Raw genomic sequence first — 27531 nt, forward strand, 5'->3', positions numbered from 1 at the left:
CCACACAGCCCTTCTGCTGGTGGAGTCCCACCACTCTTCTCTGAGGATAACTCTAGTTAGGAGATTAAAGCTGCCCATTGCATGAGTGTAAATTCCCTCTTTCCTTTTCCTTAGAAAGTGTGAGATGGGGAAAAAGCAAGTTTTTTTACCGGGTCCGTCTTTCCCACTGCATCAGAAGGATCGTCTGCTCTCAGGGCAATGTCAGACTAAGTTGGCCAGATTTTGTGTAGGTCTGTGCTGGAAACTGGAGATGGCAAGACCCAATACTAGTATGACTAATTTATACATTGTGGCCCCTCAGAAAGGGCTCTCCTTCTCCCTTTTTCCACAGGCGTGTGGTGGTCTCAGTTCCCTGCTGCTTGCAAGCTTAGTGTCAGTGATGTCCATTTCATCATTGACCTGAAGTTCCAGTGGCCACTGTGTTGTGTGGCAGCAGGGAATGTGAGCTTTGCAGAAGGTGCTGGACCTTCACATTTGGGAGCATGTCTGCTACGCCTTCACCTGCTCAGAGCCACTGGGAGGTGGCCCTGCAAAGAGGGGCTGTGGTGGAGTGGCTTCAGTGGCGAGCTGAGCATGCAGGGAGGGATGTTTTCACTGAGTCCTGCAGTGAACCATCTTTGGTGTCTGTCAGGAACGCGCTGATTTTGAAAGGGGAAGAGAGGATTGAATGGCTTTCATTTCCTGGCATGGCAGATGTGTGAGGGTGGGGCGAGGGGGTGAATCACGGCCTGTGGGTGAGCACAGTCAGAGGGAGCAAGTTACATTTGGGAAACTGAGAAATGACCAAAAGTTAACACTTGAGATGGAAAAGTGGCATCTTAACAACTGTATCCAGAAAAGCAAAGATTTCTCATGAGCCTCAAGCTGCAAGACTGTCACTGCTGATTGTGGAACACAGAGTGCACAATGATGGGCTTTAAATCCGAGTTGGATCTGCTGGGGAGATTCACCCCTTCCACACAGCCTGGCCCAGGCTGACACCCCTACACGTGTCACCCTCACATTATCCTCCTGCATGTGACGATGAGGACCCCAGCCCCAAGGTGAGGTGTCTCAGGAGGGCAGTGCCATGCACACAGCTGCCCTTCTCCACAGATGCCAGAGGGTCTCCGCTCTGGCAGGACAGTGGGATTGTACTCCCAGACTGACAAGACTGTGATCTGCAGGCAAAGCTTGCTATGATGAGCAGGATGGAGAAGGCAGAAGCATTAATACTGCTTATGACTGAGTTTACTTCACATAAAACATTCTCAAAGTTTCTCTCTTCCTACTTTCTTGGAAGAAAGTGAGCATTTGTTATTATAATTGCTCAACCTAATGAGCAAATCATTTTTCTTATTGACTTGTGCAAATAAAATTTCAGATGGATGCAGGAATGTACAAATTAAATGAAGTGAATGGTTGCTTTAAATCTATGCTCATATCTAGTTTTAATTTCTTCTCTTTTACACAAAACTCTCGGTAATTTAATTTTAGAGATGGTGAAAAAAATTGTAGAATATACACGGTATAAACAAACAAAAAGATCCCATTCAGCCCAATATCGAGATTTTTTTTCCTTTAAACAAAGTCTCACTAATTTGAGTAATGAACTTGATAATTTCTGCAGCTCACTCCACTTGCTTATTTAATCAGTGATTATTGTTTTCATCAAAATGGGATGTATCGTGTAGGCAGATGAGGTTGTACATGAATATGCAGCAGCAGACAAACACTGGGAAAACGCAAAGCAGGGAGCATCTTTCTGTACTAAATAAAATCCCAGTGCTTTGATAAAGCTAAAATTATATCATGTTTAGTTTTAATAATTAAATATCCTTGGGTATTAGCAGCTGGTTAGTCAAGTATTTCAGTACTCTTTCATTTATTTTTTTTTTTTAAGATACTTTTCAGCACATATTAAGATGTTTTGGTGAGATAGGATAGTCGTGTCTGTCTTAACCATTTGTAGTGCTGCATCCTTACAAATGATATTCTGGCATTCCCAGGAGGATGGCTTGTGTTTGGTCCATCCAGAGTTCATGTGTTAGCTTGTTCAGTGTGGTAGTTTTCTGTATTGATCTCTGCACTGAGGCAGTGATTAGTAATGGAATGGCTTGTTATTGTAATAACAGGTAAAGGGAACTCTGTGAAATTATCTTGGCAAATACATTTCAGCAGCTGTTAGAAATGATGTAGTAACTGGCAGCAATTACATTTGCTGCCACTCTGACACAATGAATGGCCTTTTGGAAAGAAGTAGTTGCTCAGGGATTTTTCCTATGGAGAATTACCTACGATGAGACATCTGAGCAAGGAAAAACAGAGCAGTTCTCAGAGTGATGGGAAGACACTGCTTATATTCGTCTATTAATATGCTGTCACACATGCTAACAACACATTTTCACAGCCTCTAGACTGGGAAACACCACAAAACCTTTGTTATGATTTCCCATAGCCTGTTCTAATAACAGAGAGCAGGGTTCATGGTCTGGCTTACACTGGCATAAACTGAGTGCCCTGCATTGATTTTGGAGCATTACAGATACGAAAACAGAATGAAGTGCTCTCCTTTGTGTAGGGCTTTATCAGTGGGAAAGAGGGTAGAAAAAAGTACTTTTTCACTGATTAAAGGACTTGCAAGAAGGAACTTGTCTCACTGTTGAGGGTTCTAAAAATATTAGTATTTTTAGGAACAAAATGTGTTTAATTTTTGTGCTGCTTTCTTCAAACATGCATTTCATAGAGGGATGGGCAGAAAGTGCCTTTACCAATGCTTCTGTCACTTTATAAGTTTTTTTCTAGAGGGAGAAAGCCCTTATTGTCATAAAAGTTTTTAAATAGAAATATGCTGAAAATGAGAGATAATAATAGTGAAGACATTGCGTTTTTTCCTGGTAGGATTAAAACTAAGTAAATAACCTCATTAAATTTAGGCATTCTGAGCATGAATCCTCTTTAAACATGAATCTCAATGTAAATATCAATGTGGCTTAAAGGGGTGTAGCTGACCTCTTCAGGTACACTGCTGCTTCCTGCTCACTGTCTATCAAAGTGATCATTTACGTCAACACTCAACTTCCCTGTTGATGGAAATGAAAAATATGATAGACCTTTGACAGTGTAATATTAAAACAGCCTTTCTGTGCCAAATTGTCAGCAGATAGCGTGTGTTCATTAGCTTCACACTCTGCATTCAATCAATCCTTACACTCTTGATAGAAGAAGGTTAAAACCGTTCGAACTTGGACTTGTTGATGTCATCCCCCTAACCACTGCATTTTTATAATGAAAATCACAATTCTTTCCATTTATACTAACCACAGTTACCTTGGAAAGTTGCTGACTAAAGTGTTAATGGCAGCTATTAGTGGAAGGCCAGCTAAAGTGACTGGGAACATTGACCTCATTGTGCTTTGTGTGAACCCATCTGCCTGCATGTGACAAGTTTCCCATGAAGTTATTCCCAGTTTGGGCAAGCTCACCTGCCCCTGCCTGCACTGATGCTTCTCCCCCCTTTGTATCATTAATTTGGGAAGAATTCAGCTTGAACCAGAGGGATGACTGTTGTTGGCTTGTCTTCTGAAAGCCTGCCACGTGGCATGGAGAGCAAATATAGACAAGAACAAGTAATTGGTTGTGCTGCTCAGGGGAGAGCAGAGCTGAGCTGAGCTGGAGCATTGGTGCCAAGGATCCTGGCCTGGCTCTGGAGTGGCAGCTGTGCCCCTCCATGTACCCACCATGGACCAGAGTCAGACACCTTCCACTCTGCTGCTGGAGGGTGTTGCATCCTGTCTGCAAAGGCAAAAGAGACCCAAAGGACATGTATTGCTTACCCCTTGCATGCCTGTTAACCACAGCAGGGGTGAGGATATTTAACCACTGACCCCACCAGAGAACAAAAATTAAAACAGATTTTATGTTAGGCTGGTTTTTTTCAATTTGTAGATTTGGGTTGGTGGGATCAAAAGCCAAAAAAGGCTGGAAACAAGCTATAAATATACCAGAGCCATGATAAACAGACTCTAATATGACTGCACAAATTGCCTGTTCTCCAGGCAGACAGACTGGAGTGGGAAACAGGCAAACGTGGCAGCTCTCTCTCATAAATAGCTTTCGCAAGCCCGTGAACAGAAACTTGTGCTTCTGAACATGACATGCACCAAAGCCAACAGGAAATCTGCTGACTCAGGTTTGGAACCTTAGTTTAGGAGAGTGGCACTTGGGGACGTGGTTTAGAGGTGGACTTGGCAGTGCTGGATTTGATGATCTTAAAGGTGTTTTTCAAATTAAATGGTCCTATGATTCCATGTTTGGAGCGAAGATAATGCTGAGTAAGCATAGGAGGCTATGAATCTCTGGGCTACTTATCAAAAAATGCTAAGTGTTTTAGATCAGGCTGTAATTTACAGAGTCTAAACCCCACATTGCTGTCTTTTCTCTTCACTAATCTGCATTATTTTGATTTCGAAATATGAATAATGGAAATGCCAGCAAGGCTTGATAAACAGTTTTTTCCAGCACTGATAGAAATGAGCATTCTTTCATACATGCAGTTCAACTAAACTGACATCTCTTGTGAATGTGGTGGCAAAGGATTTTGCTTTACTACAATATATACCTTTAACAAGTTTTCTAGCCCTTATCTGAGTTAGTCATGCATCTCTGCCTTTACTTCGAAATATTTGTTGGAAATAGGCAATTATAGGCCTTTCTAGCAAAGGCTATCTGTCAGACACTGAAGTTCTGGACTAGCAAGATGCAAAAAATAAATAATGGTGATGATGTGCTGATGATTCATATACTTAAATAGAAAAATAAATAGAAAATTGTTTAACAAATCAGGGTAAAACATTTTCTTCCTTTCTATCAAAATACCTCTGAGTTGAATGCATCAATATGAGGTTATTTGAAGTCATCCTGCATGTAGCTGATTTTCTTTGATTATTTTCATGTGTATCAGGCCCTGTGCAGTTGCACGTTTCGAAGGTGCTTCAGAAGCTTTTGTTATTCTGGTGTTTTTCAGTGCATTTGTTCTTGATAAGCATAGTAGCAATTGTATACAATTAGATTTATGAAAGGAAAACCAGTGTATTCCATAGTTTGATTGTAAAATACAGTAACTTGCTTTGTAACTTGCAACTTACAGTTGTTTTAAAATAGTGAGGAAAAAAAGAGCTGCATATGACATGGTATAACAGGGTAGTGTTTTTCTTATTTCTTTATTTTTTACTGCACCAGCAGGGATGCTCAGAAAATGTCATTGTCACAGAGAAATGAATTCTTAAGATCAATTCAAAGGCACTCCTTCGACTGAGGGGATTTTTAAAAAATGTTTTGTAAACATAAGTTAAGTTTGTGACATAAGTTAAGTCTTAAACCATTGGTGTGATATAACTGTGGTAGAGATAGACAATCTGAGTTAGAACTGGATTTCCCTCGCTGGAAAAGTCACCTTAATAAGTGTACTTGTGTGCCTGAGAGATCTAAAATTAGTTAAAGGACAGCTCTCAGCTCTTAATCTTGTGTGTAATCATTGCACATGCTGCTTCCCAGCACATGGACATGTAGGTCCTTACCCATGAAGTGATTTATGAGAATGCAGTGTGAGAGTTGCATCATTTCAGGAGAGCTCCAAGTGTGCTACAGTTAAGCACATGCTGTTAAGTGCTTCACCAGATCAGAGGCACTGTGATTGCACCGTGTATGGTGTGTTTGATAAGATCCTGGGTGTCTTAAATGCTTGTGTTGAAATTGCACTATAAAATAATTGGAAATTGAGTAGTTTACTTTTTGCCTTGTGAATATTTAAGGAAAGTCAAAAGCGACAAGTTACGAAGTTTTAATGAGTGCATGTGGTGAGTATTTTATTATCATAAAAGCTGTAGGGTTTATTAGCTGATATAGGGCTAGAGTTTTTCATTAGCCAAGGGCTTTTCAGGGTTTCATGGGATATAGCTGAAAACATCCCAAACAAATGAATATTCTATTTTAGAAGAATAATGAGACATTGAGGGTTTTTATAGACTCCAAAGTTTGCTAAACCAATATCTCTAATTAGATGGAGAAACTCTCTATAGAGGCTTTGCATCAGCAGCAATACACATAGCAAATGTTTTAAGCATTTACATATCAAATACTGCTGGCAGCATTTTGGCAGCAGTCCAGAGCTGTAGATAGTTTTAATCACATTTGTTCATTAATCCTTGGTGGAATTCTCTTATATGGTCTCTTTAGGATTTTCATTTAAGCATGCTGCTGCTTCTCAGCAGTGGGCTTATTTATTTATTTTATAAATGCCATCTGAAGCCTTGAATTTATAGAAAATAGGTTGTGGAGTGGCTCAGGAAGCAGATGATGGAGTATATTCTTTTTTTCTCAGTACATCTCCTTTGTACCCAGGCATTTATGTACTCTCACTAGGAAGAGATTTATTCAGCAGTGTGACATTTATAAAAGACTTTCACTCTTTTTTGACTATGTTAGTTCTTTTCTTTTCCATAGGAAACAGACAATGGTTGAATGGGAAGCAGTAATTGAAAGTACAGCAAAGATGATTGTATTGCTAATAAAATGTCTTGAGAATCATACAACACTGGCAGAGCTGCACCGAGAGTAGCTGCATCCCGTGTGATGACTGATTAGTGCCTGGAGCATCCAAATGCAGAAAGCTGATGCTTTGAAATACACAGGTGCAACTTCCCAGCCCAGATGGCAGAGCTGGTGTTGGAGCAGAACTCTAATCTCTCAAGTACTCCAGCGAGCTGAGCTGCCAAGGCAATACTTTTCTTCCATTATCTTGTTCCTCCGTTAAACCTGACTTGAAAGACAAAACAAACCATTTAAGACAACACTGTTGGAAAAGCTGTGGTGTTAACAGTCACCTAGAGCCTTCCACATGCAGTTGGCCTCTGAAATCATATCTGTTGTTCTCATTTTTATGACACACTTTAGGCATGACTGTTGTTATAGGGATCAGCTTCGCTGAGAAATGCCTGCCATGCTAATATTTGTTCTGTGATGGATAGCAAAGGCTAAATATAGCCTTCCCTTTTCTTTGCATTTTTAGATGGCAGAGTTGAATTTTTTTCTTAGTACAGCCAGGGTAAGGCTGCTCTGAGCCTCCCCTTGCACTAAATTGCCTTCGGAGAGGGAGGAGGAGTTGGAAGCATCAGTGAGAGGGTCAGGCTGCACATCCAGGGTCTGAAAGTTGAACCCTGCAATGAGAGGGTTTTTTTCCTGTATTGTTGTGCTGCATTTGTGTGGTTGATCATCTTGCTGTAAGTGTTCCCTTCAGGAAGAGGTCTTTTGCTTTTTTCTGTTGAATCATTCTGCTGTTGTATCCTTTTGTTAGGTTACCTGTGCACACCCCCCCACCCCCCCCACATGTGTGCCAGCAACAGTGAAAGGGCCAGTGCAGGTCGGGTCCCTTACTGGAGTAGGAAGATCCCACCCAGGTGCACTGCCAAGTGCTGCCACGTCCCCAGCAGAGGCGGGAGCGAAGCTTTCAGAGGGCACTGGATGCTATAGGGGTATGTGGGAATTAGCAATAATTCTTCCCTGTCTCCTGGATTGCTCTCCTTCCTCCCCAGCTCCTGTGGTGGTGATGCTGGCAGCTGCAGAAGCTGGTGAGCCAGTCTGAGCACATCCCCCTCCTTGCGTAGGAGGGAGCAGGCAGGGAGACAGGATAGCCTGGGGTAAGAATAGCCAGGAAAGGAACTCTCCTAACACAGAGGTCTTGGAAGTGATGGCATCTCCTTGTACTTTACAATGCTATGAAAATTAATATTAAATTAATAATTTATTGAGAACAATGCGCTTAAATGTAATTATGAAAATTTATTGAAAAGAAGGTAGTAAAATTCAAGGCACTCACCTCCTCCACTTCCAGGCTCTTCTGTGCACAATGCATGTTTAACCATGAAGTAATATCATGCTTAACTCTGAGTAGATCAGTTTGCCCCAAAATTCCAGTTTTCTTCTCTAGGGACCTTCTAGAAATAGTTTCTTGGCAAAGAGCTGCCACAGCTGCTGTGTCTGGGCTCTGTAGGGCTGAACCCTGGGAAGGGAAACTGTGGAGATGAGTCAGGCAGGTAAGGAATAGCAGTCACTTCACTGGGACTGTTCATATTTCAAAACTCTAATTTTGACCCTAGGCCTGAGCTGAGCCCCAACCCAGGGTCTCAGCCATGTCCCCAGGTTGAGCAGTGCTGTGGGTTGAGTCACTGGCAGCCCTGGAGCTGCTTTTGCAGCCTCTGGAGCCCCACTGCCTGCCCAGCCGAGTGCTCCCACCTTCTGAGCTCAGCCCTGCAGGGGCTTGGCTGAGTTTTGCTGAATGGCATCTCAGCAGGCAGGCACAGTGTGCTGCCCCTGCTACCTCTGTCCACCCTTGCTGCAGGACAGGAGCTATGGGACCTTAGTGAGGTGACCTCAGCAAAGGTCTGGGAGAGATGGGCGCCCCCATCCCAGCTGGCAGACCTGCCCTTGCTTAACACCAGATCTACATCAGTGAAGTCAAACAAGCTTTGTTTCCCCCTCAGTTTTCACTTGTCATCTTCTCATGGAAACCCTCCTACACATGCAAGCTTTCTCCACACTTGGAGTTCACTGGAGGATTAGTTTCCCATTTCTCTCTGTGCTGCAGACCTGACTCTCAGACTCTCTACACTCACACCATCCTCTCTTCCTGCTAATGATACAGGTAACCAGCTGACTAATCCTTCTCCCTGGTACCTCACCCTCTGGGTGAGTTTAATAATAAAAGGAAATAAAAGTGGTTGCTGTGTGGATGCATCCATCAGCCCCAGCCTTGGGCACCACCTGAGGAAAGGCTTTTTCCTCACTCTGTATCCGTGCTGTGTTACACACTGGGGAGACTGATAGGGATGTAATATGTATATCAATGTATTTTAATCAGTAGCAAGAACTACTCTCCCTATTCCCATGACTTTCTTATTTCCTTCTTAGGAAGGCTATGTTGCACTTGTTATTTTCTGTTATACCGTGATAGTTAGTAAAAGATTTTATGCCAAATTTATGCTCAGTGAATTATCCCTGAAACTTGCAGAGCTATAGCAGAATTTAATTTGGCAGTGTGGAGTTGATGTTGCTCCCAGTAATGTCTTCAGCTGAAAATCTCAGCTTTCAATTGCCTTACTTAGAGAAAAAATGGGCCCATGTCTCTAGTCTTTCTCAGAAGGAGTGCCAGAGGCACTGCCATGGCAGAGAGACTCTGCTGCTGCTGTATGTGAAGAATTGTGGCAGCAGTCTGTACCAGAGGCATTTAGGAAATCTACCCCTGAAGGCAAAGTTTTGTGAAAGGTGAGGAGTATTTTAACAAATGCATTAACGTCTGTGGCATGTTCAGTACCTTTGATTTTCTTTTTAAGGTCTTGTGGTGGAGTAATTCAGAGGTGATGTGCAGCATCCTCCTGATACTGGGGGCAGAAGAGGCAGTTTGAATGAAAGCTTAATAGAAATTCAGTGTGCTGTCATGCTGAGCACGGAATTGGTTCACTGCATAAATCTAAATGTCAAATATCTGTGAAGTTTTACTAAATGGAAATAGGATGTTTTAGTTCCATGTTGTCAACACATGAAAAGAAGCATATTAATTGACAAGGAGAAAAACTCTGTATAAGTTCTTTTTAAAAAAAAAAATTAAAAATATTCAAAGTAGGACTAAGATACCACCAATGTTTTCAAGAAGAGGAAAATGTCAATTATTGATTACTTTGAGAGCTAAACATCATTTAGGCATTTATAAGGATTATCTAAAAACTGAGAAGCATTGAGAAGTTTCTATGGCAGCCCCAAGTCTCAATACATTTGGTAGAGTACTGCTGAACAGCAAAATATAGCTTGGTGAGCAATCTAGTAATTATATTTTATTGAGTGATATGTATTGTTACTTTGGTTGATTTGATTTTTATCCTGTAAGAAAATTAAAGCTCAAGCACTTCCAAAGTTGGTTATATTTCTAGAGATCATCTTTGTGTGCCAGCTTTTGCCTAGAAACTCATCCGAAGATGTCAGCCATTGAAACCATTTCATGTGGAAGCATTGCTAAGTAAATTCACTAAATGCCTATTCATCCCAGTAAGATGGAGAGTCACTGGAGCAGCAAATGTGAAAATCTGTACAGCTTACTATACAGAAAGCAGTTTTCTGAGGTTGCCAAATTGAGATGCAGAGTCTGACCCTGGGAGGTATTACAGCTCCCATGAGTGAGCGTAGGAGGAGGGTCTCAGGCTCCTGCAGCCTGGTCTGTCAGGCTGGTTGATAGACAGATAACTCATTTTGTCTAGATAAAATCAGTGAGATTATGAAAATAGTTTAGTTGGCTGATAAGATTTCCAAGTTGTTGCAGCCTGACCTGAGAAGTTAATGCATTTTGTACAGGATTTTGGTTTAACTTGGTTTTCTGTGCCTTATAATAATGAAATGTTTTCAAGGTACAGTACTATTGACAGCTGTTTTAGCTTGAGTTTTCTGCAATCAGCTTCATTACAGACCATTGCTTAAATGGTGTTGTATCTATAAAGTTGTGGTTTTGAATGCAACTCAGGAGATTAAGATCATTTTAATGTGATTTATTCGTTTTTCCTAAATATGCTGACCTAGATAAATAGAGAACATTTTTGCTCCATTGTTAAAGAAATAACAGACCACAAAAGCTGTCAAGCATAAATACATTCTTGGACATGTCAGCTGAAATTTTGAAAATACTGGTGTCAGATTGCCTGTCACACTAATTGGAGTTAACCTTCTAAATTCCCTTGTTCCTGTTAATTCTATTGGCATTTTGACACCAAAATTCTCTGCTTTATGCATTCCAACCTTGGCCTCTTCTCTATTACAAGAATGAAAACAAATAAAGTGCCAATACTTAACCAAATTCTTCAGGAAATATCTAGCAAAGCATGTAAAACGGGACTATCAATGCAGTCATCTCACAGCTGGACTTTCATACTTAAAAAGTGTTGAGCAGTATTACTTAATACCTACTCTGTTACAGTCCTTAAAATACCTGCCAAAAGTTGATAAGAAATTCGTTAACATGTAATAAAGTTGTGGTTCCTTCCAAGTACATTTTACTGATTAGAGGGAGCAGCAGGATGGAAGTTTTAGCAGATTTTAGCAAGTTTAGCAGCAGGATGGAAGTCTTTTCAGAAACCACCTCCTTCAGTCTGCGGATGGTCTCCAGATGAGAACAATAAGTCTATAAATTGCTCTAGGCATAGGGGTTTTCACACTGTAATTTGTGCATCCTTTGTTCTCTCTCTTGCAGGACCAATGACCATCTTGTAGCATTCCTGTCCAGATACCGTGATATGAACTTCTTGAAATCCCACGGGAGGGACAACGCAAGGTACGTGGCCCTTCCTTCATCTTATTTTAACCATGGCACTGAGGATTTTTGCACAGTGACGATTTTCCAGTGTTTACCTGAGTGAAGAAATCAGTCAAAGTGAATGAGGAGGAAACCCTCTTATGAGGACAGTTGTTTATTGGTCCAGAGTGACTCCTTCCCAGAGTCAGTTTGCAAAGATGCTTTCGTGGAGAGAGAGAGACATTAAGCAGAGTGATGCTTGTTTTGTCCTTGGGGCTTGGCACAGATCGATGTTTTGTGGGCTAGCAGTCATTGCCTACACTGCCCACTTGGTCCCAGCCACCCTGGTGACCAAGACCTGTGCTAGCTGGGGTCTGCAGCAAAGCCTTGTGCAAGCAGAGCCCCAGCTGTGGGAGCTTGTAGCAGCCTGCACATACTAGTGAGACTGAGGACGGTGGCTGGAGTGTATCACACTCAACTAAAGTTTTGAGGTCCTTGACTTAAACTCCATCTTCATCCACCCATGAAGAGGTGTCAGGGAGAAGAGAATGTGCTGTGTTTTCTCACTTACCATTGTGGTTTGAGGGAGCAGCAGTGACCAAACACCATGTTCCAAAGATTTAACCAACCTGTGCAGATCAAAGAATTTTCCCATCTGACTGCGGTGGTTCTGTTTTCCTATTTATTGATAGTTTTGCTTTTCCTCTTTATTGCTAGTTTTGTACCTGTGCTAGCAGTCTTGTAACATATAGTAGTTCTAGCAACTACATATGCTGAGTCCCAGTGGCTTTGCAGCTAAAAATATTGTTTTATTCTGCTTGGGTCACCAGGTCATCCCTTTATTCTATAAAATGTCAAGTGTGCTGTAAGGCTGAGTTTGGTTAGAGTGCACAGAGGATGTGACACACCAAGTCTCATGTTCAGCACAGTGAGTGGGCAGAATAACGCACAGGTCTCTCTCCTTCTTGGCTGTCCTTGCTCCTGTCACCAGATTTATCAATTCTGTCATGTTCCTGTTTAAATTAAGTCTTCACGAGCATTCATCTTGTGAAGTCAGAAATTCTATAGCAGGTAGTAAAAAATAATACTGTGAGGAATAATATTTAAATCCAAGTCAACAGTTTTCAGTTTTCACAGGAGAGTCCCTCATTGTGGTAATGCAGAGTGTCAGAGTGATTGGCAGACTCAGCTCTAGCTGGCAATAGTGATCGACAGCACAGTTAGCATAGAAAGGGGGAGAGAAAGAGCCAGGGAAAAGCAGTCGGGCTCTGCCTCCTTGCTCCTCTGGTGCACCTGAGTCTTCTCAAATTCCCTGACCTAGCTAAGGAAAATAGCTAATGAATTATGACGTGCCAGCATCAAACCGGTTTAAATATGCTAACTTCAGCTGGATCAGAACTATTTAGATCAATTAAACACACTAATCTGATACTATTTTAATAATGAAAGGAGCTAATGTGCCACTTGTCCTCCCCTCACAGGAATAACAACCCACTTAGTAGTTCAATGGTTCTCTTTGTATAAACAGCTAAATACCTTTAAACCTATTGCAACAAGTCACCATGATTTTTTTGTTCTTCTGGATTTCTACCATAAATTCCCTGTGCATCAGGGAACATGATTTGGGACGCAACTGCAGATTTGCCGACCCTGTCTGATATGGTTGTCTAGTCCCTGAGTCCCCTAAGCACTCCCACTGCTGACCACTGGATGAATAGATCCTTTCACATCCCCCCTTGGCATCTCCCCAGTTTTTCTATCAGAGAGATAGAGTGGCTCCCCTCCTCCTGCAAATCCCAGACAGCTGCAGAGACACACTCAAGCCAGCAGCTGTGAATCTTCTGAGTAATGCTGGAGTTTGGTGAAAATTCATTCCATTGTTTCCAAAAGCTGATCAATAAGCAGTTACCCCCTGTTTGTATTGCGGGTGAATTTCCAGCTCTACATCTACCTGTTGAGAGGGAAGTTCTATCTAAAGTGAAGATCTCTAGCCTGATATTTCATTTTTAGTGTTTCATTAACTTAGTCTTGTCTAAACTGGTGAGTGTACCCTCTGCTATCTGTTTGACACACAGTTCCCAACTGACTTTGATTGTATGCCCAAGGTGTGTAAGCTGTCGCCATTCCAGTTATCCCTGCAGTTGGAATGATGAAGTCCTCTGGGCTGAAATACCTGCACAGGCAGGTGCAAGGAGAGCAAAGGCCCATCCAGGCTGTCACCCCATGTCTGGCTGCCTACAGCCCATGTCCCCAGAGGAGCAGGAGGGATGGGTAGTGGTGCTGCCTTACAATATTCTCCCAGCCTCTTGTGACCTTTGCCTGGGGAATTTCCACAGCCAAACTTGGTGACTTGCTCATTTAAGAGTAAGGGATGACTATTTTTTTCTATTCACTTTTCCAGTTACTTTTTAAATTTTGCTGTTTGCTCAGTCATCTCACAGCCCAGGGGAAAAGAAATACCCCATGAGGCGAATGATAAGGCCAAGAGCTCAGTAAGGTCTAGAAGAGAAGCAACAGCCTCGAGGTTTGGCAACAAAAAAATAATGAAAAAAAAAGGCCAGCTTTTGGAAAGGATTTAGAACACAGGCCAGTTTTCATGTTATTAGGCAACAGGAAAAAACTCCTTTGGGATATCCTATCTCAAAACAGATTGGAACAGAATTTTTTATTTAAACCAGCTAATTAAAGCCATGATAAGGGAGAGGGCACTGGACTATACTGACTGCTCCCCCATGTACAATAATGATTTGGCTTGTCCAAGGTGTTTTTGTCAAAACATGTCAACTAATAATACAGGAGCTCAGCATCTAAATATCGTTGAAAGCAATGTATAGTCCCTGCTGGTAATTTTAATTTTAATTTGTGAATGAATAATGGTTCCTAAGCAATAAGCTTTTCAATTGTCTAAGTCTGCTTTTTAAACAACTGGAAACTCTGAGTTTTAAGTCATCATAGTCTTTGGATCATATAATGGAGAGAGAAAGATTAGAAGTACCATCTTAAAACCGAAATGCTTATACAGCTCAATTACAATGGACTTTGTATTCAAGCCATGTTCACAATCAGTACATGTTTTACTGACAAATAAGGAGAAAAACCAGGCTCCCCTTTACAGAGTGAAGTTTTCTTTTAGTTATGCCAAAGTCATTAAGAAGTGCGTTGCTCTGATTTTCCTTTAGTGGCTTCAGTAAAGGGAATGGACATGAAAATGGCTCCTACACTCAGCTGGAGAAGTGTTATTTCCTGAGAGAGGTGGATGTATGAAATGAAATTGCATATAGTGGCTGGAGTCGTTACATAGTACTTACTGGGCAACACATTTTCTCTTCTTTTCAGTGTCTCAGACTATTAAAAGCAAGTGAATAACCTGGGTTTTTTGTTTGTTTGTTTGGGGGGGTTTTTGTTGTTGTTTTTTTTGCTAGGAGATTTTTTTTTTTTTTTGTAGGAGCAGCACCTGGCTGGTGTATTATAAAATATAAAGACAGTCAAATGTGACATCTTCAATAACAGGCAGGACAAAAGGGTTTTTTTAGAGAAATCTTGCCACAGTAATCATTTGGGAAACAGTGTAAACATGCTGTGAAGGCTGGATGCTGTTAGATCTTAGAGGAATCTCGAGCTCATAGGCAAAATACAAACAGCTAAAGAAAAGGCCATTAAAAGCTTGGTATGTATCTGAGTTCTTTTCTTGTGCTGTTCTTCTTCTCATTAATGCTGTTCTTTGCAGTTGTGTTGTTCCCTTTCTCACTCCTGGGTTCCAGATAATTTTAGAGGTGTTGATGAACTCTACTAAGGAGCGTCACAATCCCATCCCAGTTCTCAGAGGCTGGAGAGACCTTAAATACCAAAGGACTGGACCACTTTCCCAAAGTCTCCACCTCTTTCAGCCCAGTTCTGCTGATAAATACCTGTTTCACCACCCTTTCAGACGTGCCTTTTTTCCCCAGTGGCACATGCTGTTTGTTGCTGTTCTGTACACTGGGTTGGTGGTGGTTTGGAGGTTGGTTAGAAAATGGATCACACAGTAAATGCTGTTGTGTATTGAATTGATGAATTGCCCAGTAAGTACCCAAATACTAGGGAAAAAATTTATTAACTATCCCTGATGTTGGAATGGTTTAACCACTTAGGTTCTAGCAGCATATACCTTGTGGCTCATGTGAAATACTTGGTGGTTCATTTGGCATTACTCTCAGACATATTTTTTTTTTTGCTAATTTTTATAAAACACTTTGGGCACATGGACTAAGATCTATTTTTTACTTGGAAGTAGTTCATCCCAACAGTTGCATGGGAAATGTAGCGACTGAAATAGCAACATGCATCTTCCCTGCAAAGAGGCTGCGCTTAAAAAATTTAGACATTCCAGCTAACTTTCAAATGTTCTTTAGTGCTTTATGCTAAGCATTAGGGGAGCCATAAAGCCTTTACTGCTTCAACTTGACAGTATGCCTCCTTGTAGGCCTTTTACTTCCACTCAATTTTGGAAAACAGTGCTCTAGGTTGTCAATGCAAAGAAAAACAAAACCAACCATGTGTCTTGATGTGGGACTAAGCAGGATGTTCTTTGTTCTTAGAGTATACAAGCAAGATCATCCACTAGTTCAGGAAGGTGCAATAAGTGAGAAGGTCTGAAGTGGCCATGCTTTATGGGGCTGGAACAGAATTAGGAAGAAGGTGAAAATTGAGGTACTGGTAAAGTAATCAGAAATCTTATTGCTATCTAGGAACATTGAGCTGCACAGTTCATTTTCAGCTGTATGAATGGTAACTTTTGTACCCTGTCATCTGAGGTTCTGAGACTTCATAAAATGGTTATGGCAGGGAACATCCTCTTAGGCTGGAACAGATGTTGTTGGCCCTGATGTACCCACAAGTCAGTAGCCTGATTTGGTAGCTTGAAATCTGTATAGAAGTGACTCCCATTTGCCCTCAGCCACTTGGAAAGCTGGAATGTTCGAAACCCCATTTCCTTTTCCTTCTCCAATGTCCAGCATGCAGATCCTGAGGCGTTAAGCACAGTAGAACCCTCGGTGAGACGCTGTTGTGGTGGTCACCCAGGTGTCCCTTTGCAGTGCCTGTGGGTGCTACACCAGCTGGGATCTGCAGGATCTGCTGGGCATGGTGGAAGCAGTAGCCTGTGCTGTAGTTGCTGCAGCACCACCATCACATAGGTGAGATGGCTTCAAGCTCAGCCACTCAGGCCCAGCAGCATTTCCAGGTCAGAGACTGCTCCGGCAGTTGAGGAGTGTTGAGGGTTTTGCAAAGAAGAGGAGGTGAGGGGACAAGAAATCTTATAGAAAAGACATTTATTGGAGACAAACAGATGGCAGAATGTCAGGTTTCATATCATTCAATCTGACTGTAGTGCATTCATGATAGATCTCTGCATATTATCATTTCCAGTTTTGCTTATTTAACGTAAAAAGAAACAGAATCACTTGAGTTGTGGCCTCCCTGATGGTGAGAGGAAGCCATTTCATTTTTGTCCTCGTAAAAGCTGTTTCAGTGTTGCTTAAAAGATATCATGTAAGTGAAGGGTAGTGGAAAGAAACCCACAGGAAAATCTTGCTCACAAGGAAATGTATGGAACTGTTGTCAAAACAAGGCAATTCCTAGTAGAGGAATGCATGACTGCAAAAAAATAGACTATCTCCAAGTTTCCTACAAGTAAAAAAAATTTAGAGGTTTTTTTTTTATTTTGCTCCTTGACCCACAACATTAAAATATTGAGAGACATTGAGGCTTTTTAAGACTTCCTCTGAAAGAGAGATTTCTCTTTTGAAAGAGAGAAGATGGAAAGTACGATTTTTCAAAGCAAGGGGAAGTTAATGCTTAGGAAAAGATGGACAAGAACAAAAGAATCTTGAGAAATTTCTTTTTAAACATAATGCAAAGATGTTATAGGACTAAAGCATTAAATGGTTATTCTGAGAAAATTATATATGAAAGAAGCAGAAACAAATTATGTAGAATAGGAGGCATGTATTGTAAAGCTTGAAAAATCTAAATATGTCCATAGAGAGATGGAATAATGACCAGATAAAATGTGTATATTCATTGGCTTTCAACAGCATCTTGTGGAATCCTGTAAGTGAAGCTGTTTGGCTTCCATAAGGATGCCATTCATTGAGAAGGGCCACATTGAACATCGTATTTCAAGGTAGACTTGTAACTTGAAAGAGACATTCAAAATACTGTATCATTTTTGCTGTGCTGTAAATGAGCTAAACCTTATGTCCAGTGTGTGTGGCAGCAGTTGTCTGCCCCAGATTTGCTTGCACACTGAACACAGAAGTGGTTAAACATACAATTAAAACAACTGTGGTAACAGCTCCCTGAGACCCACACAGATTGCAGGAACAAATGTCACAAACTGCATCTCTCAGCACCGGGTTACTTCTCGTGGCTGTGTCACCTGTGTTTTCTGCTCTGAAGTCAATCCCTGTCCTCCTGAGGTCAGAGCCCACGCTGTCCTTGCCAAGAGCCAGCTGGTGATCCCACGGTGCAGGGTTGGCCCCCTTCCATTCACACACATGCTCTGCTGCTCCAAGGGGTCTGGTGGAGAGAGATCTGCTGCAGAGATACGGAGTAACAAACACTAATCACATTTTAGAAGTAAGATTCCCTGTGTTCCTTGTTAACTTCTGAGTGTTTAGCACAGTGGGCAAAGCTACTAAAGCATTTCAGTTTGTGTGCTTACTTACAGCTTTGGCTTTAGCTCCTCAAATAAGCCCAATCATGAAATAAGACCAATCTCACCAGAGCAAATCCAGTGAAGAGAGAAATTCTTTCTGATATTGTTGACGTTTGTTTCTGCATTGGCATTAAAGCTTAGGGAGATTGTTGGAAGAGTATTGTGTTTATAATATTTTCTTCTGAGTAAGGGAATTACAGAAAGATAAGAAGAATTATGCTTTTGACCTCGTAACATTTGCATTTAGGATGCCACAGTTTCAACACATTGAAAAGCAAATTAAAGTTATTATTTCTCTTTCTCTTTTCTTCCATTGCTTCTGTCTGTACTGAGAGTTATTTTCATGGCCTTTTGGAACAGCAGGAATTGTGTGTTCTGTGCTGTTCACATGCTGCCTGTCATACCAGGCAGAAATCTTCCTTATCTTGACAGACTAAGTACGTGCTACTTCTTTTTGACACTGTTCCCCTCTTCAAGCTTCAACTCCATTTTGGGAGTGGGGGGTCAGCCCTGGAAGCTTTCAGCATGACAGGAAGAGGTCTTAGGAAACATACTGCAAGATCATATCTTTAGAAAAACAGAGTTTTTTTAGAAAAACAGCTGGTACTGTATAGACGTATTTAAATAGCCGATTGTTAATTATTTCAGATGTTGTAAATATTGTCTCACCCTTCAAATAGAGTTACTCATGGAAATGGGGTGAAATAGAGTGCCTGTGTTCCAGTCAACTGGAAATCCTTTGCATACTCACTGGAGGCCAGGATTTCTGGCCTGAGCAGGCAGGGAATGACACTGCTCTGCACAGGTTTGGGTTTTATGAACTTCCTTTTTACAAAGAATTTTTCAGTGACTGGTTTATGGAGATATATGGTGGCCTAGAGATTGCTCACAAATTACTTGTTGCAACTGCTATGCTCAAGATTGTCAAATTATTGTTCTGTGTTTTCTAGTTGGTCACCTAAATTGCAAGTTACTCTTTTTATGCTTCCCAACTGATTGACTCCGGTTAAGTGTTTCCAGGGTGGCTGTACAAACACTGCTGGCAAATGACTCTCATATTTCTCATCTGTAAAAATATTTACTTGACTTTTCCCACTGAAATGAGCTGTTGTCTTCAGATTTTTGTCTAAAGAGTGTTAAAAGAGGAGCAGATAAAGTCAAAGCAACGTGCAGAGTTTGTCCACATACCTTAAAGGAAAAATGAACATGCTGCTAGTGGAGCTCCAAGCTCTACAGATTCTTGCTTTGACATTGACTTTTGACTTGTGATGAATTGTTTCTCTAATATATTGTAACTTTTATTTATAGCTCTTATTCTTAAATGGTGAATGGTGATGATGAGGTCATGGGTGCACCTGGTTAACAGTGAAATGTCGATAGGAGGTTTTCTAGGCAAGAGGCCAGAAACAGGAAACATTTAGGAAGAAACCTTTTCACCTTACAAAGTACATTCTTTCCAGACAAAAACCCTTTAGTGATAAAGTTACTGATAAGTAACATTTAGCAATCTGATAGTCTCTGATGCTTTAGAAAGTTTTATGCATTCACAGACTTCAGAAAAGAGAAAACAGCAAACTCTCTGACTTACACACTGCATAAGTACGAGCATTCAGGAGCGGGGATCTCTCCCAAGAGATGCACTGTCACTTGGAGAAGACTATCCGAAAGGATGATAGTTGATTGTGATATTTTTTGCTGATATTAAGTAACTGGGCAACAATGTTAGTAGTTAAAAACATATCATAAGAGCTGCGCTATGTGTTTATATTCATGTTGTAGGAGTGTGTGCTAAACAACTTACAAATGATTTTTGTGTTATACAGTCCTAGAATCTTATCTGAAATGCAATTATAAATATTTAAATAAACTACAAAGTAAGAGGAGTTCCCTGAGCTGGATTGCAGTCATGAGCTGTCTGGGCTGACATCTCTACTCAGTGTGACAGACCACGTGCTGCAGGCAATAGGGGTTTTTTTTAACAAAGTATAAAAATAACCATCTGGAACTGTGTAAACCCCGAGGCTGCATCCACACATAGTCAGGGCACAAACGACACCTTTCACACGTGTCAGTGTCTGATTGCTGAGCTCAGGTGGCAACATGCATTCACAGCATCCTATGGCCTGCTTTTTCTTAACCCTAGTCTTGTTTTAATTTTATTTTCTCCTGGCTGACTGACTCTCTTATCATCATTATTTTCCTCCTCTGTTTTGTTTATCTGATGATAATCTCTGTTGTATTTGGCCAACCATACCTTGGTGCAATTGGATGTCATTGTCCTGGCTGGTACATTTGTGGCTGCCAGAGATGTACCAGTCTTACCTGAAGTTCAGGGTGACAGGAAGCACCTGAATTTTTTTCACATTGACTAAGATTATTGAAGTGCTATTACTAAGCTATTTTTTTCTACTTTTAATTTGTCTTGTAAAACTCAAGAGAGAAAGACAAGGGGGGAAAAACACACCGTTTTGGATTTCATTTCTCTCTCCAAAGCTTGAAATGCTTTCATAAAACATACTGGTTTGGTATTCCATTGAGCATAACCAGAAACTAATGAAATACACATTAGACTAGAAACAAATCAGTAGGGTCATGCTTTTGCCCTCCATCTTCCTATCTTTCTTTTCAGAGGTGGCTGCAAGCATTCTTGAATGGCTAGTTAAGAATCTTTATGAACTATTTGTAGCATTTGAGAGTTTTTCATTTCTTGAAAAGCCCTGTGTGACATACAAATGACCCCCTTCCCTTTCCCTCCGGCAATATCCAGTATGCTTAGAGTAAGTTCTTGCCTGTCTGAGTGCCAAAATTGCTATTGCTGGAGTAGCTAGGAGCATCAGTCATCTTAGAAGAGAGCCTAGGGGGAAAAAAAAAAGCCTTATCCACCTTTTCCACTTTGGTTGCAGTTCAGCTCTCTGTGCCAGCAGCACTGCCTAGGCTTGCTGGGGCAGCTGCTGCCTCCTCAGGCAGGATCATTTAGCTTCCAGCAGATCTGAAATGTGCTTGGTCCCCTTGGCTCCCAAGGAACATAAATGGACAGCAAGCACTTGCCCAGTGGAGAGCTGTGTCTTCACAGCCCCTTGTATAAACCATTGCTTCACAGATCATAGAAATTATTTGCTATGCTAATGTGTTGTTCCATTTAGGTGTAATGACTGTGTGTGAAGAGGCCCAGTAAGGATGAGCCTTCTGAAAAATGCCTGCTTTCCATTTGTTTGTTACTAGTGTCTAAAACCTGATGTGGTGTTTCCAGGAAGGTTTCAAGAAGCGTTAGCAAAAGGGTCATCTCTGTGGAGGTCTCCAAAGGCACTGCTGCTCTTCAGCTGGGCTGTGCTGCCTTGCTGCAGGATGAGTGACTAGTTTCCTTCTAGTAACCATGTTGTATAGGATTTGGGGCTGAGATTTGCTGTGAAAACAGTTGTACTCCCAGGAATTGACTTATTTCACTCCATATGCTGAGATTTGCTTGAACAAGCCATTAGCTCAAAAAAGTCACAGAACCGTGTAAGTATAGAAAAAAGGAGCCTGTCAACTATTTTGGAAGACATGAAGCTGTGAGTCAGGATTAGCTGGGACCTTCTCATCTGGAGTGTGGTCTTGCTCTTCTGTTGCCAAGTTCAGACAATAGGGCTGAAGCTGTGTTACTGAGCTTTCTGGTACCAGTTAGCTGTAAGCTCCATCATGTGATGCAGGCTGGGGGAGTGTGTAAGTAGAGTAGTTTTTGAAATTTGAAAGGTGATTTCTTTGGTTTGAGGGTTTCTATTGCAGCCAAAGAACCTTCTATTTGAAAATGAGAGTAAAGGATGATAAATTGGTAGAGATAGCAGTTGAAAGAAATTACTTCATGGAAAAGAACGTTATGTTCCTATTTAAATATGGTCGATAAAATTCTATTATTTTCTTAAAATAATTAACTCAAATGAGCATTTAGTTTTGAGGGAAATAAATAAATGACCAAACTTTCAGGCACATTAATATTTGATTTGGAGATAACTGCATAAATATTGAATTTGAAGATTACATTCCAGAGGACTGCATTAAAATTGCAAGACTTTTCTATTATCCTTCATAATGGAACATGAAATTAGAAACTTGTTCATGGAAAGAAAAATTTCTTCACTCTCATTTACACATTTTCTGCACTGTTGTGTTAACAGGGGAGCTCTTCTCATACTGTGAAAAGAGACATAGCTATCAGTAGGACATAGCCCCTGAAGTCATTTACAGTCCTTTTGAAAATTAATATGCACCATTTCATAATTGCATCTCAGTTCTTTGATTGGTGTAGAACAGAACTTGAACCAGGGAGTTGACCTACAGGGTTAATGCTCATGTTTCCAGATGCAGGAGGCCAGAAAGCTTTGGTGCTGTTTCTTAACCTTTATTTCTTTTCCCCTTCCTTCAGTTACATGTGTTTGAGGACCACTAAAATGTCATCTTGACTTCCTAATCCCGAAACACCCTGGCATAGCTCTGTCGTTCAGGAACAGAACACGGTGCTCTCCTCACTGTAGGTGCTGCAGCTGTTGTTGCCCTGCAGATCCTACACCCAGAGAGAACTTGTGTTCTGTGAGTTCTGCAGTGTCTGGTTAGTGAGCATCTGTTGCTGCTCAGAACATGTGGGATGTGTTCAACACAGCAACTCACCGTGATTAACGGTGCTCAACCCCCCTTGTGAGGGCGTGTGCTAATTCATGGCTGCCCTGCTTCTCCTTCTGGGAAATCATTCTGGAAATGGAGTAACAAACAGAAACCTGGATCAGACAGTCTCCAAACATGTGTGGGCATCCAGTCCAAAGTGTTTTCAAACACAGAATGATTTCTCAGCTTTTTTTATTATTAATATTATTATATTGGTCTCAAATAATTCATTTCCAAAAGTTTACAGTTCTGCAGTTGCTCCTCTTATTCATGGTTCAACATTAACAACACATTGTCCCCCATAGACTTTCATACGGAGCAAACAAGCTCTTTCCACAGCAAAGACCAAGACAGTGCTATTTCTTCCTAATTGGCTATACCCCAATAGAAAAATTAATGGAATAATAACATAGGAGCAAATTGGTCGTTTTACCTTCATGTGCAGTTTGCTGGTTTTGAAAAACTATGACTTCATTTAGAGACAGAAGCCTGTCACACAGATTGGGTTTAGTTCTTGTTCATGTTATGGTTCTTCTGCAGTGGTTTGTGGAGAGTTAATGACCATTATGGACTTTCATGCCACAGAGCTCTGTCATCTGCACAGTTCTGCCTTAGGACAGCAGAAGGTATAAAATGATGTTTAAAAGCAATCTGTTGATCTTTGCCTCTATAACTGAATGTATAACTGATTAATTATTTATTAAACTTCTCTACATTATTTAGGAGTAGAACAGAAATATAAACAAATGACCTTTTGATCCTTCTTTGTTTGAGAAAGTAGCTTTTTATTTATAGACCTCATGATGATAACAAAATACAAATTAACTTTTAATGGCTGCTATTGTGTTTCCTCAGATTTATCAGAAAACAAGGACTGGATCGGCTTTTCCTGGAATGCGATACCCACATGTGGCGCCTGGGGGACCGGAAGATCCCAGAAGGAATCACAGTTGATGGAGGGTCAGACTGGTTTCTCCTAAACAGGAAGTTTGTGGAGTATGTGACTTTTTCTAATGATGACTTGGTAACAAAGATGAAGAGGTTTTACTCTTACACGCTGCTTCCTGCTGAGGTATGTGAATCCAGAGCAATCCCTCTCTGTGTTCAAACCTGCAGTGTTTGTGCTTGTCCCAAAGATCACCAGAATCAGAGGGGCTTTCACCTGATTTTGGTGGGCTTTGAAACATCCCACAGGGGGTAATGAGAATTTTACTCCTATCACAAGTAAGTCCTTTAGGGTTAGAAAATCTTTTGCAGTTGTTTATTGCTTTGTTTGTTTGTGGGACTTTTTTGCAAGGAATGGCTTTGTTTTATCCTTCTAAGCCTATTAATCTGTTACCGAACAACCAAAAATCCAGCTGTCCTTTGCTTGCAAATTGTTCCTGCACAAAGCTTTTGAAGGATATTAGAGATGGCGAATTGTCTTCATAAGTAGCTTTTCTTGCTATTATCCAGCCCTTTTCTTTAAAAATATAAACCCTACAAACAAAGGTTTATTGTTCCGTTCAAAACTCAGCTGGAAGGCACAGTCACAAATCATTTAGATCACTCAGGAATGGCTCTGGCTACAAGTGATGCAGAAGGGGAGCACACACGAGGTTGGGTTTTTGTCTGGCACGCAGCAGCGTGTCAGGGAATGCACGTTATCTGCAAGTAGAGCACAGAGCCTGGCGGGTTGTCGGGCTGTGCTTCACCTGCCTCAGCAGGTACGTTACTCCCCTGGCTTGTCGGGCTCTGCTCCCAGAGCATGTAGCACTCAGCCATCCCAAGGAAGACCTGGTTGCCTGTCTTTAAAATAATAGCTTCCTTTGCTCCTGAACATTTCCAGGGATTGATGAGACCAATCTTGCAAATCTAGGCTCATTAGCTTGTGGTGGAGCACAGAAATTGTCATCTTTTGGTAGGGGTTTATTATTCCACACACATGTTGAATAATCTTCTTTTAATCCCATTTCTGTTAAAAATCACTTTTTTTCTCAACTCTGATAATCTTTTCATCCATTATCTAGAGAAATTTCTGTATTGCTATAAAAGGATACAGGGCAATGGGTAATTGGGTAGGGTTTTTTTTCCCCCTCTCGCCTGAATGAGAATGGATGCCTTTATGGGTTTAACCAAACAGTTCAAGCATAAAATCCATATTCACTGAGCTGTCATTTAACATTAAAAAGGGTAGGGGGATTATTTGGGGGCCAGCCACGCTAATGTTGTGCTGGTTATTTATAGATCCTGCTACTCCTGATTTTAAAGAGAAGTCACTGCTCCAAAAATGGTCTCTTCCAGGGCTAAATTTGATGATATTCCATAGCCTTTTTCTACAAGGTTTTCTTTGCAAGATACATAGCTGGTTTCTTAAAACTACCCTACCTTCACTGACCTGTTAACCTGCTATATCAGTCCCCATTACACATGATTTATGTAATAGCTGATATTATGATGATATAATTAGGGTAACCCAATAGGAATTCCACGCTGCCATGAGTCAGCAAGTAAAGACTTACGATATCAGACGTAAATGCAGGAGGCAGAATGTCCTTTTGGTGCCTAGGGTGAACTGTGTATTTCAGAACAAGGCCACTCAACTAGCAGTGCATTTCAGAGTGCTGGTGGTAGAGACAGCCACGGAAGAGCTGTCTGGGACTGTATAATTTTCATAGTAACTGGGGTGATGGTGTAGTTTTGAGAATTGTCTTAGGAAACAACTTGAGATATATTATTAGCACATTGCTCAGGAAAACAGTCCTAAATCTATTAGACCAGACAGTAACTTACAGACAAGAAATAATGGGAATTTCTTAGAATTGCTCATACAGCTGAAATATAAATAAAATAATTGCTGACACTCCGGCCTTTCCAGGAGTCCTTTGGACTCCCGGTGCACAAAGCTGCTCATTGCAGAAGTGCAGGTTTTCTGTGCCAGGTATTTGGAGCAAGGCCTCAGCTGTGTATTATTATAGTTTGGTTGGGTCTGTAGTGTGTAGTGACTTTTTCATGCTCTATGGAATCCATACACAGAGAGCACATTTCATATATGGCAGAACAATAGAGCTTGTTAATTCTATCATTTCAAATGAAGATGAGTCACCTGCATTAGGTTTGGGCCCATGGGCTGAAGTGAAGGAGAGAAAATGGAAGTTTGAGGAGCTAAATACAGTGATCTGCTCTGTCTTTCTTGCAGTCCTTCTTTCACACTGTTCTGGAGAACAGCCCATACTGTGACTCCATGGTGGACAACAACTTGCGCATCACGAACTGGAATCGTAAACTCGGTTGCAAGTGTCAATACAAGCACATTGTTGACTGGTGTGGCTGTTCACCTAATGACTTCAAACCAGCAGACTTTCACCGATTCCAGGTAACTGAACATAACCTGAAAGAGGCTCTTCTCCCTCTGCTGGGGTGTGGAGAGCCAGCTGGCTGCATGGCTGCAGCAGGGAATGGGAAGGGAAGCTTTTACTCCATCAGTCAGGTGGAGAAAGAGATGTGAAGAAGCTCTGATCTTAATTTCAGGAGAACAAAAGATTGGTTCTCCTGTGTTTTGGCCCTTGAGACATATTTGCACAGTAAAGTCACAAAGCAACTCTTTGGGCTACTTAGCATTGGTAATCTGCTGGGCTAGAAAGATGGGAAGCTTGACACATCTCTCACGATATCACTAGTACTTGGTAACTCTTGTGATTTTGTTGCAAAGTTTCAGCTCAGACGCTTTCATGATTTCATTAAACTCCCAGCTTTCAGTGTTAAGCAATGTTTATCATCTTTAAAAAAAACTTAGAAGTTGACTAGTGTGCCTGCTAGAGACTTACATAGCACAAGACAAATTCATTTTCGTGATCATATTCATCAGCATTAGTGTTCATTTTGTTGTTTTGGGAGCCTTAGTCATGAGGTTTTGATCACCCAGATTTGGCAATACTGCCTTAAAAAGTGTAATCAGTTCCTTTTTGATAGTTTCCTCAAGCCAGACATGAGAGCAAATCCTGTGCTTAAGGGTGCACTCAGTCTCAAGGCTGTATCTGGCCCGTGTATCTTTTATTAAGAATGAACAGCCTCTTGTTTCAAGGTCACCAGATTTGCAATTCCATCCCTGCAGCTCCTTGGGCTTTCCTGCATAAAGCATATTTGTTCAGGCTTTGTGTGGGATGGGGAATGTGTTACCCTACAGCACAGAAATGATGACTGCTCTGAAACAGATCTTTACTGTAATGTGCCTACCAGACACGCTTGAAGTCAGTGACACAGGCACTCACAAAAAGAGCAAATGAGATGTTATCTAAGAGAGGCTCTGCTGCCCCTACCACCAAGCCCAGGAAAGTCTCCAGCACAAAACAAATGGCAAGTCTTAAAAGACTTCTGCCAGACTGCAGAGCCTGACCTGCTCCAGGCTGTGAACCCACAATGATATTTCAGAAAACAATCAAGTAAACTGAGCTGGAAGGGAAAGTACAAAATTAGAATAGATGTAAAGGCAGCTTCTGACACTTGCCTGGTGAGAGAACCCCTCACACAAACACCAGAAGGCTGGCTCACAGTTCTCATGGAGGCACAAAGAGAGCTGCAGAGGCACAGATCAGAGAGCCCACAGTATGTGCCCTCTTGGACTAAAACTGAGCATCCTCAAAAGAATTTTCCAACCATCTGAGGCACCTTTGAACTCCTTGGCACCTCAGAACCCATGCTCAAATATGAGCAAGGCAAAACAAAGACTTTTTTAAAGCTTATTGTAGTTGAGTAGCATATAAAGCAGTAATATGCTCAAGATTGTGTCAAGTGCAGGGCAAAAATCTGTGCAGGACCACTGAGAGGCTGAGAAACCTCAGCCATAGATGGCAGCTCTCCCAGAGTCCTCTTACCACCTCCTAGCAGCAAATCCATGCACAGAAAA

The 27531-nt window shown here is 41.3% G+C and overlaps 1 protein-coding gene across 5 annotated transcripts in view; it reads left to right on the plus strand.

Annotated features, from left to right (window-relative positions):
- Nucleotides 1-27531, plus strand: part of XYLT1 (xylosyltransferase 1) — a 173130-nt gene that overhangs the window by 127221 nt on the left and 18378 nt on the right. For all 5 annotated transcript variants that reach the window (XM_064672903.1, XM_064672906.1, XM_064672902.1 and 2 more), the window contains 3 exons: nucleotides 11270-11350; nucleotides 23502-23718; nucleotides 25825-26001. In XM_064672903.1, the coding sequence (XP_064528973.1) occupies nucleotides 11270-11350; nucleotides 23502-23718; nucleotides 25825-26001 (475 nt within the window). The remainder of the gene's footprint in view (nucleotides 1-11269; nucleotides 11351-23501; nucleotides 23719-25824; nucleotides 26002-27531) is intronic.

Source organism: Pseudopipra pipra, chromosome 16 (genome assembly GCF_036250125.1).
Source record: "Pseudopipra pipra isolate bDixPip1 chromosome 16, bDixPip1.hap1, whole genome shotgun sequence".
Taxonomy (NCBI): Eukaryota; Metazoa; Chordata; class Aves; order Passeriformes; family Pipridae; genus Pseudopipra; species Pseudopipra pipra.